At 34.0% G+C, this 15,596-nt stretch overlaps 1 protein-coding gene across 5 annotated transcripts in view; it reads right to left on the bottom strand.

The window, feature by feature from the left end:
- LOC134546286 (leucine-rich repeat and calponin homology domain-containing protein) overlaps window positions 1-15,596 on the bottom strand; it is a 174,639-nt gene that overhangs the window by 59,171 nt on the left and 99,872 nt on the right. For all 5 annotated transcript variants that reach the window (XM_063388993.1, XM_063388995.1, XM_063388994.1 and 2 more), the window contains exons 5-8: window positions 9,980-10,222; window positions 9,242-9,388; window positions 7,073-7,188; window positions 2,847-2,930 (exon numbers count right to left, since the gene is read on the bottom strand). In XM_063388993.1, coding sequence (XP_063245063.1) covers window positions 2,847-2,930; window positions 7,073-7,188; window positions 9,242-9,388; window positions 9,980-10,222 — 590 coding nt within the window. The remainder of the gene's footprint in view (window positions 1-2,846; window positions 2,931-7,072; window positions 7,189-9,241; window positions 9,389-9,979; window positions 10,223-15,596) is intronic.

Here is a 15,596-nt window from a genome sequence, read left to right as displayed (position 1 = left end):
TGATTTTACGAATACATTCTCGGGAACCGTCAAAAAATTGGACATTTTGACCAAAATGTGAAAATCAGGAAAAAAAAAATTAAAAAAAAAAAAAGAAATGAAAGATCATTAAAATCTGTTAATTTTAACACACAGAGTATTTTTGTGTCGGCTTAAATACTTCCAATAATGTTCATGTAAGAATAACAGAAAAATAATGGGACATTTCCTTTAAAAATATGGCAGCGGTAGGGTCTGCAACGCGAGTGGGCGCACACGAAGCTCACCCGGCTGGCTGGCGGCAGCGGCTTCATGACGCATTAGCTCACCCCTCCCTCCCCTCTCGTTAACATTCTTCAAGGCTAGCTCATCCCTCCCAGACACACAAACAATCTAGTGTCCTCCCTTATAACACCCCAACTTCGCTCCCCTTTGAAAAACCTTCAGTGAGAAAATGCTCATTTCACCCTCCCTTCTCCCGTAAAATTGGTCTATTATGAATGGGGAACTAAAGCGGCGAGGGAGGGGTCAAAATATGTCACTTTTCACACCAAGTTCGAGTTCAGTCATCTCTGGCAAGGAATTTACAAGCTTTCAAACTTAAATATAAATGTATTTTAATAGCAAGGGTCCTATGAAAAGGAATATACCGAATAAAATCAAGCTGCTGTCACCAAAACAAAGCATAAAACGGCCCAATGCGTGGTAGCTTCGTTATTGCTCGCGCGAGAGGTGAGACGTGGAATGTTAGAAGAAAGATAAATGCGAGGGAGACAGACGGCAGCCAGTGTGTTTCATGCGTGGGAAATAAGTGGCGTAGCCTTTTTTTTTTATGCTGGGTGAAGCGACCTTTTTCTATCAACCTACGGGAAAAGATAATTGCTTGAGCTGTCAAAATAAACATTGCTGCGGCAGTTAAAACAAGTCGAGGCGGGCGTGCATCCCGTCGGTCGCTGTGTATTGTCAACCAATAGTAATCAAAATCAAGAGAAATCCAGCAGGTAGCTTTCTTTGCCTTAACTGCGTACCACACTAGACACTCGCAAAAAGCTAAACGTAAACAAGTTTCCACAAAAACCTTTATCTGCACCCTGCCGGCAAAGGGACGTGGAATGGGGGTTGTTAAGCGCTGACAGCGGTCGACAGGAAGTGGTATCTATTTTTAGATATGCGCTGCCTACGGCAGTACAGCACTCGGCAAGAGAAACGCAGTAACACACTACTCACCACTCTGTCCGATTTTCTTCGGATTTTCGGCAATTTTTCACGGTTCCTCGAAATCGGGTTGTAATAGAGAGGTGGACGCAATAAATGGGGTCGCAACAAAAAGGTTTTACTGTAAATGGTTTGTCGTGCTCTTTTATACTTCAAATTTTAAATAAATGTACTTTCCATGAATTGGATTTGTTTTTATGAATAACTTATTCTAACAAAAAAAAATTTTCCCGCATAACTTTTCAAAATTCATTTAAGAATAAAAAGTGTGACGATTATGCGAGATAACACGGTACTTCTGGCAAGAGTGCCAGGCGAAGAGACGGTACACCGAGATAGCCTCTTGCATTTTGAAAACCTGCTCGAATGGTTCTCCGTACTTCAACCGGGGAGAGGACGAATGTTGGTTATTTCGTTGACCCATTGTGTTGGCCAAAATTATAGCTGGTGCATGCTGAACTTTTACTGTGTTGTACAATACATGATTTTTCTCAGAAATAAGTCAAAAGATTTTATGCTCTGACAACGGTTCCTCCCATGTGACAGGGACTTTGTGCACTGCGGATTGGAAACACGTAATTGCTGAGGCCAGTCTAAAACAAACCTTTTGTCATCATCAGAATGCAGAAAGAATATCACGAAGGCCATGTGGTTAAAATTTAATCTGATGACCCCTACAACATTTATGTAAGAAGCAGCCATACATATTGAGACAGTGGAGTATTTTCCACATTTGTGGAAGAAAAACCAACAAGGCTTTCATCTGCTACAACTCAGCTGTATGCAGAAATCATACTTGTTGGGTAAGACATGCAAAGGACTGGACATGTGAAAATACTTGACACCAGAGAACTTGCTTGACTACTGAATGTGTTCTACTGCTTTCAATAATGTTTTACTATTTGGTTTCTTAATGGTTGCACATTCTAGTAAAACTTTTAATACAATATTTTTTTTGTCTATTCATTATTTTCTATGGTCAAATACAATCTGTTCCTAAGAAAAAGTATCTACTTTAAGTAAATTTGATAAAGTTTTCATGTTTGATAAAACTTGAGAAAGATTAGTAACCATTTTTTATTCAACCAATGAATTTTCTTACAAATTGTTATTTCCCTAGGAATAAAATATGTATCACACAATTAGTTGTTTGATAAATTAAAATTTAACTCTTTCCTAAGGGCAAAACCATGTGTTCGTAAGAAGAAACAATACTTATGGTTGGGATTTTAAATGAAAAATTTGATTTGTGATATAATTATTTTATAATAATATCAACATTGTAACAAATTACCAACTTTATTTTTCTTGTAACATCTGCTGTATTGTTATTGTGGAGGAACAGCGAATGAGTTTGACCCGATGGGTTGTGAGAGGACGAGACTTTGGAGTGAAAAACCGTTAAAGAAAAACTTGATTCTCAGCTGAAGTTAATGCTGGACACTTGATTGTGGCTGTTTTAAGGTGAGTGCAACAATGAGACACGTCCACAGTTTGTCCTAAGAGAGTGCAAAATAAGCAGCCATGGTTCAAATGCACTTCTATACAAGTTACTTGGTGGTGCTCGTCCCGCTGTTCAGCCGCACTCTTAAATTCTTTCAGAAAAATTCCCAAATACCATGATCATTCAATATTTCAGTTGCGACACGAACCTGTAAGTCTGGATATGTTCCAAAGGCTTCTTCGAGTCTTCGTGACAAGGCAACACACCGTTCCCGTTCCTCAGATGTTCCAAACTGTGAAAGGAAACAACCAATGGGCACACGCAGCAAACTCACACACAAGCACATGCATCAGCAATACATTTCCATACTAGCTTACGTAACAGCTTCGTGCACAAAGTTGTCCACTTTACTTTTGATCGGCCATCTTCATGCTATATACGAATAGTTTGCAACAACAGGTGGCACACATTTATTAGATATTTTGAGCAAATGTCAAAATTCCATTATATTTCTGCTGTTACTGAAATTAGTAAATTACCTTTTTTATATAATTATAATCAGTAACTACCGAAATGCAGAAAATTCCTGTTAAAATTATTTCAAGGTACTTAGAAATTTAGACTTATTAACTGAGAAATGTTTTTTTAAAGGGGAAAATATTTTGTATTAGTAAGCCCATAGCTAATTTTTTTATCCTTATTAAGCAGAAAATTTTCTTAAGTGGGCTTTTCTTAAGAGTGCTTTACTGTAAGTCAAGTAATAATACAATTTTTACATTTTTAGTAAACATTCTTGTTGCCCAAAGACCCTAGATTAACCAGTAAAAAATTGAGCCTACACCAAGAATCGCTGTTCACAGAACTTGACAGCTAACTATGTTACTTTGAAATTCTTGCAAACAAAATTTTTTTAACATTTAGGTAATATGCAATTAAAACTATAGTGGAAATGTTATAATAATTCAAGATGGCAAACATCCAGTGTTCTAAAAAAAAGCTGATTACATTCAATAAAATGCACATGCTAAACGAACATGTGTCTTGATAATGCTACAACTTGGAAATTATTGCAGTAAGGTAATTGCATAAAAATCCCAGCCCACAGTAAACACCTAGTAAACAATAATAACAGAATATCAAAGACACACCACACTGAACACCAACTACCATAGCAATAATTATAAATTACGTTTTATTGCTATGCTACTACTTGTTTTCAAATCTGTAATCTATGATATCTTTCACTAATATAGTGAATTAACCTTTTAAAGTGGTGTTTGAACTACACAACCCAGTAATAATCACAAAACAGCCAAGTCATTTAGCATGCATCCTATTTTCAGTTAATATGGAAAGCAAAACCATTAATAATTAGGTAGATGTTAAGTGTTTAAAAGGTTTTAAATCATTTCAACCACAAAAACCAACATTAGGAAGGTCTAGCACATTTAATTTTACAATGTTTGCAACTGGTAGGTTTTATTATCTGCTTTATAATGCATCTTGGTTGCACTATAAGTGAATCCATAGAAAGGTGTTAAATAAGGGCAAACAGAGAGCTAAATTTAGTTTTTAAGTTAATTTATAACAAAAAAAAAATCATCAGCACCAAATGTGCTGCTTCTCATTCTCCGGATCAACAGTTTGCTGCCACATAACCCGGTGCCCAGGATTGTTTGACGACAGAACTCGTGAGTTTGTTTGCCAACTGCTAGACGCAGCACACAGACTCTCACGACAAGCTTAGTCTTGGCCGCGTGGTGTGCTGTGTCTGTTTCCGAATGAATAACATGACCTCTCGCCTGCTGGTGGCAATGGTGGAAATAAACCGCGGCTTTAGTTTGCTGGAACGACGTTGACTAGGTACCAGCCGGAAAAACTCGGTAACCCCCATGCTAGTCTTTAACTCTCAAAAGGGGCACTTGTCAGATTATAAACAGGTGTGGAGAAAGGGACCAAACATTTTTCAAGGGGCCTGTTGTCCCATGCTATTAAAGCAGAAATACCGTTTGGTGTACATACAGAAGAACAGCAAAGGTTCATTTCATATGTTCTTAGAACGATTCTTGCACTGGGGAAGATTTTTTCAAAACATTATTTTGGACATATACTACTGCTAGTTTACACTACACGTCATGAAGAAAACAGAAGAACGGACAAAGATGAATATTAAAACAGAAAAAAAAAGCCAAAATCAGCTGAAGTTAAATGTAAAGACAGCACAGAGGATTCCGTGGAAGGAATTAGAAAGGACAATATCATAGCACAGACGAACACAGTGGGCTGACGAGACAGCTGCAACCAAAAAATTAAATACGGACAAACAACCACCTTGGACAGCACAGTGACAAACAGAAGAACCCAACATGACACATACAGTGAAAACTAACAATGGTGTTATGTCCAAAATTATGATTTAAATCAGATCCATTTCACATGAGCCGTTTTACACATGACATTAAGCTGTGTGGGTGTACTAATTAAAGAAGTGGCTTGTACAGAACTGTAGCTTGGGTCTTCAGAAACATTGACTTTTTTATTTGGGTTTATCACTTTGATAGTAGGCCTGTGTGAATACTAGTTTTTTGATGCAAAGCGAATATCAAATTAAATGTTTAAAATATTAGCAAAGTCAAATCAAATTGCAAATATTGCTCTCAAGGAATCTGTATTACACTTATTTGATAAAATACAGGATTAAAGTAAATAAAAATAATTGTTAACATTTGTAATGTTTGAACTGATTTTAGTAACAAACAAATTGAGCCCTATATACAACATTATTGAATAAAAATGATAAAATACTATATTAATAATGAGCATTCATAAAAGAAAACGGAGTGCTAGCTTTTGATTTTTTAAGTAACCAACTTTATTCAAGCATAACATATAAAACATGGAAGAAAAAGAACTATTTTCTTGAGCGAATCTTAGTCTTTCAGTGTTTTAAATCTTTGCATCACAACTTAAGTTTCAAATAAAGTAAATAGAAAATTTTGAGGTGAAGTGAAATAGAATGTTAAAAAGAGATTTAATTGATTCACTTAGTTGAAATTTCGTACAGGCTTACTTGATAGCATGGCATTTAAGATAAAAACACACAACTATATGGAACAGGGATGTTGGTGAAGGAATCTGTTTCATGGCCTGTAGCAAGGAACCATTTTTACATTTATCTGGAGTGACTTCTGAAAGGAATGGAAAAGTGAAATCAGAATGGCCAGAATGGGGTCGGAACCCAGGTCCTACGGGATGTGAGTGCCACCTTGCTCCAACAGAAACAGTGCTATGAGGAAGATGCTCAGAGAGAGCATGACACTTTGCATGAAAATTCTGCCACCAACCTTATACTCTCTACCGTACAAACTATGGTTACATTCTGGTATCAAAACACATAACAAAGGTTCATATTCACGTTTTAATAATAAAAGTCTCTTTGTATAATAAACATGTTTGTATATGTATATAAATATCTGTATACTGTAGTTAATTGTATTGATTTAATCAGGTTGATGAAGTTCACTAATTAAAGTAAAAATTACATTGTACAAATGTAATCAGTTTAATTACAACTATTTTCCACTGCAACTCTAGAATTAGAAATTACCATATTATTTTGCAGATATAATTTTATTTAAGTTCGACCATGTAATAACTACCCAAGTTTTAAATATCATTACAAAACAGATCATAATAATTTTAATTAAGTGATTTCTTTGCCTTAAGTGTCTCAGAAATGATGGCAGATCTTTATGTTTATGTTTAAAAGATGTTCGTATCGTCAAAACATCTCTTTTTATGATATATATGATTGAACTATATATATATATATATATATTTATTTATTTATTTATATAATATATATATTTAATGCATTGCATTAATAAATTTTCCTGTTTTCCTCTGCAATCAACAAAATTTAAATACCTAAGAAAATTAATTTTTAATGTGATACATATATTTTTTAATGCATTGCATTAAATAATTTTCAAATTTTCCTCTGCAGTAGGGCAAAATTTAAACACATAATAAATTTAATTTTTGGTATAATACTAAGATACAGATTTTTATAGATCAAAACAATAGAAATAAAATTTATAAGGAGTGTGTTGGCAGTTACGAGACGAGACAGGATCAGGAATGAGATGGTACAGCCACACACTGGTAACAGTTTAATATGATGATGATGATGATGATGATGATGATGATGATGATGATGATAATGACAACTTCACAGAATGAGAGAAATCAAAATAGCACACGATGAGACAATGAACAGATAGAATAAAATTTGATGTGGAATGTTGCGCAGATAGCATGACTGATAGTAGTGATAAGAAAGAAAACACATGAGTGTTGGTGGAGAAAAAATTGTATATTTACTGTTCTGCATTTAACGTATTAAACTTACTTTACAAGGCACTAAACACTCACCCATCGTTTGCTGGCCTTAAACTTGACTTTAAACTCTGAGATTTCAAGGTAGTGTTATCATCTGGAGATATTCTCTTTATGTGTTTCTTCTCCAACTGACTCTGAAGCAGCATTGCCTGAAAAAATTACATGAATTATATATAAAAATGTGTGTTTGATTATGAAATAATATTCCATACAATATGCAAGCTCAAAAAATTATTTAACAAATTTTAAGTGAACATAAAATATAATCTACCCATAATAATTTATAAATTGTAGTGGACTCCAAACTACGAGATTTCAGAGCTGTTTGTCATAATTTTCAATCATTCCAGGAAGTTGGGATCAAATCCACGAGCCTCATTACATGAACACTGCACTTTAGTTATCACAGCACTAAGGACCTGCACATTGTTAATACCGTAGAACCTTGAATAACCGGGGCAATTGGGGGGAAGGTCAGCACAGATAAGCACAAATCAAGGATAATCAAATTTAAATCTAATTAAATTATACAATACAGCAAATTTCGTAAGTAATTTATACAAAACAAATGTTCACGCATTACTAACACTAATTATTAATTTTTAAAAATATTTTCGAATGAAATTATAAGTAATAAACTAAGACACATTTTTGATGAAAAATATGAATTATATTTACAATTCGATATGCATAGGTACGTGCAATTCTAGAGTGCAAGGGTAGGGCTGGATTTAGAGTGTGAAAGTAGGGATGTGAGGGTAGGGAAGGTTCTAGAGTGCAAGGGTAGAAAACGTTCTAGAGTGCGAGGGTAGAAAACGTTCTAGAGTGCGAGGATAGAAAACGTTCTAGAGTGCGAGGATAGAAAACGTTCTAGAGTGCAAGGGTAGAAAAGGTTCTAGAGAGCGAGGGTAGGGAAGGATCTGGAGTGCAAAAGTAGGGAAAGTCCTAGAGTGTGAGGGTCGGGAAGGTTCTAGTGTGCCAGGGTAGAGAAGGTTATAGAGTGACAAGGTAAGGAATATTTTAGAGTGCAAAGGCAGAGTAGGTTCTAGAGTGTGAGTGTGCCAAGTTCCATGAAGGGCGGGAAGCAATTCTAGGAAGGAGGGGCAGTTTTTCCGTACTTTTCATCCAGCTTAATCCAGACTAGTATTTCTTCTCAAGGGCAATTCTAGTCCTTTTCTTTGTCCATTCGTTTCTACCTTTAATATAAAGTTTTTAGTTTTAATTTTTTCTTGTCCCTTTCATAATAAATTACACTTCTCGGGCTTGGTTTTCTCCCCCCCCCCCTCCTAAAATTATGTTTCATTTTTTATTGTGAACCCTGTTAACCAAATGTCCGGTTAATCAGGTCACAGATAATAGAGGTTCTACTGTATTACCATACATTAAATATTAATTTTTTCCCACTCTCAATATTTTACTCTTACTATTTTTTTTTTGCACCTCTAACTGGTGCTATGGAAAAATGCCCAGTTGGCCTGTTTGATAATCGGAGCCAGGTAATGGTTGTGTACTGCTAAGACGACTCGCCTTTTGCCATGGTAATCCCGCTTTGATTTCATGGTGATTGAATATTTGTTCAACCTTGTGGAGAGATGACTAAACTCGGAAAAGTAAATAATTCAATAAAACACTCAATAATCCTTCAACAATCAAAATTTATGTTTTTCCTTATTTTACTTTATTTCAAGAGAAAAGATTTTATTTATTTTTAGTCTAATTTCATTTGTAAAACAGAGAATTTCTGTGTTACCGTTCTTATTTATATAAAAGTTGTTTTTTGATACTTACTCGACTAAAATAATATTAAAATTTATGTGCTGCATTTTTACGATAAACTTATTTGTATTTCAGAACAATAAAAATAAATTAACGAGCATTGTGGTTTAGAATTGATTCAATAAGAGATGCACAATAAAAAAAAATAATTAATAATTTTTCTGATCCATGCACTTGGGTACAATTTTTGTCCGGAAATAACATTTCTTGAATTTCAAACATTCAAAGAAAACATTTTTAAAATTAGATTTAAGTTATATCATAACTTACATTTCGGTGCTTTAGAGTGTATTAACTTGCATTTGGTGTTATGCTGTGCCTTTACACGCAATTCACCATATAACCCTGTACCTAGCATCTGTAGAAACACCAGCCAACCTTGGACCCTAACACACTACACTCGGTCAAAAAGCGGAAACACTTCACCTTGTCCAACTCATCCTCCATGCTGACGCTCTCTCCGGGGCTGATGGTCGACGGCGTGGATGAGCCACTCACACTGCCGTTGCTCCGTGCGTCCGACGGCAGCCTGGCATGGCCGACCACACGCTTGGTTATTCTGCTCTCCTCCTCCTAGAGAACGTCATGAAAAAATTCTTTATGTGCTTACCCAAGAACAGAAACGACCACTCCACATAAGCTCTTTTATAAAGTACAAAGCTCTAGTTAGTAATATGCATGCAAGATACAAGTTGACTAAAATTACAAGCAATTTCACCAAGCGTGATAGATTAATGCTACAATCAATAGCAGAATGGGGAAAAATATACAGTATAAATTTGAAGTCAAGATTAAAATTAAATTTATAATAGGACATTCATGACATGCAATATAATATGTTGTCAACTAAAAACTACCTTTCCAGGTTTTGCTCTGTGCAGTATTAGTTGCTTTCTTGTCACTTAATTAGTTTAATATATATAAAACTTATACACTATATAAAATGGGCCATATCACACTCTCTGGACCACCCCTGTGTCAGTGCCGTGAATCACCGAAAATCATTGTTTCACATTCTCAGAAGTGGATATTTAGCAAGCAAGCAATCAAACAAAAACTATTGAGTTTGACTCAAAATTGAGATGTTCTACTGTACACATTCACAGCCTTACTCCTAATCCTTTGTTTGTCGCATTCGCTGCTCGCTTGCTAACTTCTACTCACCGGCCTGACATCTTGGGTGAGGAACTTGTCAAGGCCATCGCAGGTGCTGTAGCCGCTGTCCACAGTGTAGCGCTTGTGGTGCGGCTCTGCAGAGATGCCGTTGGCCTGCCGGAGATCAGACAAGTGGCCGGCGACGCGGTGCGTCCTCCGCAACTCGTCACTGAGAAACCCTCGCTTCTTGTCATCCTTCATGGCTTTTATCTCTAGGAACTTGAAGACATGCACTCGACCACGCCTGCACAGCTGTTGTAAACAAAAAAAAGATGCTCGTACAATTAGTCGAATACCATTTAGATCATAGGTATTGTCACTAATGATCTGTTATGTGTATTTAATTGCTTTGGTAACTACTTTTATAGTGTTTATATTCCATCTAACACAATTCCCAAATTGTCTACTAACGAAACATCAAATTATTGTATATCAGGGAGAGTCAAGTATTGTGGGGTACAATTACTTAATCACTATGTCTATGGGTCCTGATACTATTCCTAACTTTATTATTAAAGAATGTGGAAACCTTCTTGTACCAAACTTGCATTATAGTTTTAACCAAAGTATACAAACTTGAGTTTATCTTAACAAATGGAAAACTGCTAAAATAATAACGATCCACAAAAAAGGTAGCAAGCTTGATGTATCTATCTAAAGACCTATATCACTTCTGAACAGTTTTGTTAAAAAGTATGATAAAATAATTTTTAAGAAGCTTAGCTTCAATTTAAAAAAAAAAACTTTCAGATAACAAACATTGTTTCCGAAATGGAAATAAAATAAACCAACAACAACAACAAACAACACACAGTCTACCATTTTTCAATCCTATTTATACAGAAGTTGTATACATATAGAGGTCTGGTTGACGCTTGTTATTTTTATCTCTCAAAAGCTTTACATACAATTAATCACAATAAATTACTTGAAAAACTATTAAATGTAGGATTAAAATGGTTCTAAAGTTACCTTAACGGAAAACTTTTTATGTACCCATCAACAATATTTATTCTGACTTAAAAGTAGCAAGTTCAGGTGTTCTACAAGGTGGTACTATATACCCCTTATTATGGTCTGTTTGCTGCTGATTTAAAAATTTATAGAAAAATATCTTTTTCCAGGATTGTGTTCTACTCCAAAATGTTTTAAATGTGATTGCTGAGGGATGTAAATTGAACTTAGTTGATCTCAACTATAGGAAATCTACTGTTATAACCTTTACCAGAAAATTTCACCTCATTAATTTTGATTATTAACTAGAAAATCAAACACTTATCAAGAGCAAATTGGTCAAGGCTTTTGGTCTCACACTTCATTCCAAATTACTTTTTAATCATCACAGCCAATGCTAATATAACACTTGCACTTATTAAATACAGTTCTTAATTTGTCTGTAATATAGATTCAATCTTTATATTTCCTTGGCAAGATCAAAATTAGAATATACTTCCATTATCTAGAATGATAAATTATACTAAGTGTTTCAAAATCAACAAAATAAAAACCAAATTAATTCAGACTAAAAATTAAAAATTTACAAATTACAATATAGATGTAGAAACTATACTAGGCTCTTTAGGAACAAGAAGGAATATTTTAGATGCAAAGTTTGTAAGTGACTGCTTAAAACACAAATTAGATTGCAATTATGTGATTGAGAATACAGGCCTCAAAGTCCCTGCTTTTAATAGATGCCTTCCTTTATTGCATACTATTAGCAAAAATAATGGTACATTTTATTTAGAGAGCTAAATCATTTTAACAAAATAGATAGCATTTTTCCCATATTAGAAAAAGATGTCACTGTTTATTTCTTACTAGTTTATTAAAATCTATGTTAGATATTAATTCTAAATGTTAGCAAAACTCTAAGGTATCTGTTGATATATTCCTATGTTTACTGTCCAGTAATTATCTTTTGTAGTTGCTAACTGTTGTAAATATACACGTATTAGATTAGTCTAAATTCTAGATCGCAATACCGGCCAAATGTGTAAGCCTATTACGTATACAAAAAAAGTAGGGGGAAAAATGACATCATGGAAGTTGGCCAATGATAATATATTGAATGGTGGATTGAAGAAAAACATAGTATATAGTATTGGCAATAGCTAAAGACAAAATAGCACTGTGGAAAAAAATAATGATAGTGTGAGTTTTGGAGTGATAGTAGCGTTCGTTTATACAAGGAAGAGTGAATTAATAAGTTGGATTGAATATCATTATAAATTTAATAAATAACTACACAATAAGCATTAAGTAAGTAATAAAAATTTTTTTGTATATGTGGTGTAATGAGTGTAATAGGGACAAGAGAAGAGGAAGGTCGTGTTTATTTATTTTGTATCAACATAATGGTAAAGTGTAGAGAGAAAATGTGTGGTTGAGATTGTAGTAGTAATGATGGAAGAGACGGTTCGTGTTAAACTATATCAAATAAATTAAAAGGAGGAATGGAAATTTTTTTGGTCTTTTAATTTAAAATCCATAATAAAAATATTGAAAGAAAATGATTATTCCTGTAATGCTAAGAAAAGTAAGTGTTTTTATGGCTTTTAAATGTTTGTAATTTGTAGTTTAAAGTGAATTTTGTTTGACGTGTTAGGTGAGAAGTGTGTTGTGTGTTTAATTTGTGATGTTAGGTGAAATAGTAGCTTTGGTTTGGTGAATCATAAAAGTAATGTAAAGGGTAAAAATGGCTCGTTTTCCTGTATATTAGTTGTGCAATCGTTGAAGTTATGAAAACAAAGCTAAAGGTTTGGTGAGGGTAGGTTGGCTAGTAAAAAAAAAATTTGTGTATTTATTTTTAGTAAAATATTAAATTATAGATGGAAGGTATTGTAAAGGAGACTTAAATTCTGCAAGTTCTAGTTTGTTTTGTGATAGTGGGATTTCATTTGTAAAAAATAAGAATTTAATTTAAAATTTTGTGGTGTCATGAAATAGAAGAAAGGCCACCTGGTCTGGTCTTTTTAGCGATACCAAAATTTAAATAATTACTTTAATGAAAATTATAGTTAATATTATTATCAGTATCATGAAGTAGAATACAACCCCATCCAGTATAATCTATTCTGCGATTCCGGTAAAAATGTGAAATACCTCGGTAATGTTTTTCTAGGTACTCTATTTGGCAATACTGGTATTTAAGTTTTTGAAAGTGAGACTTTTTGATACAATTTTTTCCCGGTATAGTGAACTAGAATACAGTCCCACCCGATCAAACCTATTTTGTAATACCAGTATTTTATTCCTCTTAATTTACCACTTTTCACGCAACTTTTATTTTTCAGTAAAACAAATTTTTATAATAAATAGGGCATAATGTTAATTTTCACAATACTGTCATAATTTTATTGATTGTGAAAAATTGGTTATGGCAAAATAGAATAGAGCAGCAGGAATATATTCTAGTTCACGATACCGGAGTAATATAATATTTAAAAAAATTAAATGCCTGAAAAATAGTGTTTTTATTATTCTCCGCCCAAAACTACCCATATTCCCGCGCTTGTCCCATAATGAAGTAGTGGTGGTAATGACAAAAGCGATGCCATATTGGCAGCATCATCAGTATTGTTATGGTATCATGATCTAGTCCGTAAGATTGTACTGTAGTGCATTGTATTTCATACCATCTTAAATATTTACTTTAGGTTTACTTTATGTTGTAAGGTTTTTTATTTACATTTTTATGTTTTATTATTTTGTCTAGGTATTTCCTGTTTTGTCACAGTTGTTTTTCATTTTTGTCCTTGTTTGTGTTGTATATGTATGGTGTCTACCACCTTGGCTCACTTCTGTAGGTACGCAACACACGTCACAAATATTAAATCTATAAATTAATACAATTAATAAAATAATGATAACAATGAGAATATCTGTGACACACAAGACCATGATTCCCAGTTGGTACTGCGACACTACAAAATAACTTACTATTTAATGCTTGAAATGAGACTAGGAATTAATTCTCAAACTAATGTGGCTTTACATAATACATAAAGTGCCCAGCCGGATTATAGAACATCAATACAGTTTTAATGGGAATACCAAAGAAAAATTAATACAGAACAATGTACAGGAGGTCAACGTCAACAAATGCTTGAATCCACCTAAAAAATCCTAACGCGAGCAGCTCCATCGGTGCCAGATCACAGAATGTCCCAAAATGAGGATTGAAGTGTGCCGACAGTACTACATAAAAAAGGGAGTATGATAGGAATGGCTAACAGCCTGTATGAGAATGAAACATACTTGGAAATAATGTGATCAGACGATCAGTTAAAATTATATACTGCAAAACATTCCAAAGGCACCATTGTATTGTGACCCTCAGGATCCTAAATTAAAAAATAAATAAGTTGATTCAGATGATTCATAAAATGCAATGTAACATGTTTGTAATACAACACTGCACACTGTAAACTGTTCCTACTGCTACCTTTCCACATCTTACAGTGCATAATATTAGTTGTGTCCCTGTCATTTAAGTAAATAAATAATTTTGATGTTTTGATCTGGCGACTAAACTTTTTCGTTACGTTAATTTCTAAACCATTGATCCCCAAACTGATGCGCCCCACATAATACCTGCAAGTCAAATGCAAGGTGGCGTTCCTGGTGGTCAATACAAGGTGTTGCCTGTATGGATACATTGCTTCAAGTTTTTTCTGTTTTCAGGCCAACAAGACAATCGGTTAAGAAAACTTTCACTAGCTAACATTGTATTTTCAAAATGTGCAAACTTTAGAAATTTAAAAACTGGGAAAAGGACATCATATTTTTACATTTTTTTTTTGTGCTTAATGTCTTGAGTGTGAGGGCATTAATTAGAGGAACACAACAACACGAATCATCAGAGGAATAACCTTCCAAGACCTATAGTAAGTCTTCATTCCAAAATATTCCTGGAAGGAATTCAACAAACAACGGAAATTCAAAATTAGTAGTCTATGCCAGAATTTGAACTTCTGGAATGAGAGTTCAGTGACATATCAGTGCACTCTCGCTCCATTGCACAGGTTAAGAAAGGAATGAGGATCTTGCGGTGTATACAAAAAATAATTAACTATTTGTATATGCAAAAACAATGGTACGTGTATCATAATGTGCTAGTCTTAAACATCTGTCTTTCTACACAATGCAACATAGATAATTTACCTAAATGCATAATTTACAGAGTTATTTTACGAAGCAGAAAAATTATTGCATAAAAAAATAAAATTTAATTCCCATTAATGGTGTTTAGTTGTGAAAGTCTGTGCTGTATCTAGCAGCACCAACTTATGTCTTCATCCCTGGATTGGGACTGCGTCTGTCGGCGGTTTCATTACCATTTAACATTTAACTTTAAAATTCTATGAAAACACCTACTGACCATTTACCACGGCTCTGACAGCAATAGGGTATGGGCCCAAAGCAAACATACAAGTAAATTACTGGTAAGACAAAAGAAAGCAAAACATTAAGGATGTGTGATAGCAGCAAAAAAATTTAAACTCACTAAAATTGTTGCTAAACATTTAATAAAAATATATATAAAAAATATATATAAAAAATTATACGAAAAAACATTTCATGACAACAAGTTAAAAGTACTTTACATTGTATTTACCAAAAT

The sequence above is a fragment of the Bacillus rossius genome, chromosome 1, assembly GCF_032445375.1.
Source record: "Bacillus rossius redtenbacheri isolate Brsri chromosome 1, Brsri_v3, whole genome shotgun sequence".
NCBI lineage: Eukaryota > Metazoa > Arthropoda > Insecta > Phasmatodea > Bacillidae > Bacillus > Bacillus rossius.
Note: the sequence above shows the minus strand (reverse complement) of the source record. Positions and strands in the feature narration are given on the sequence as shown.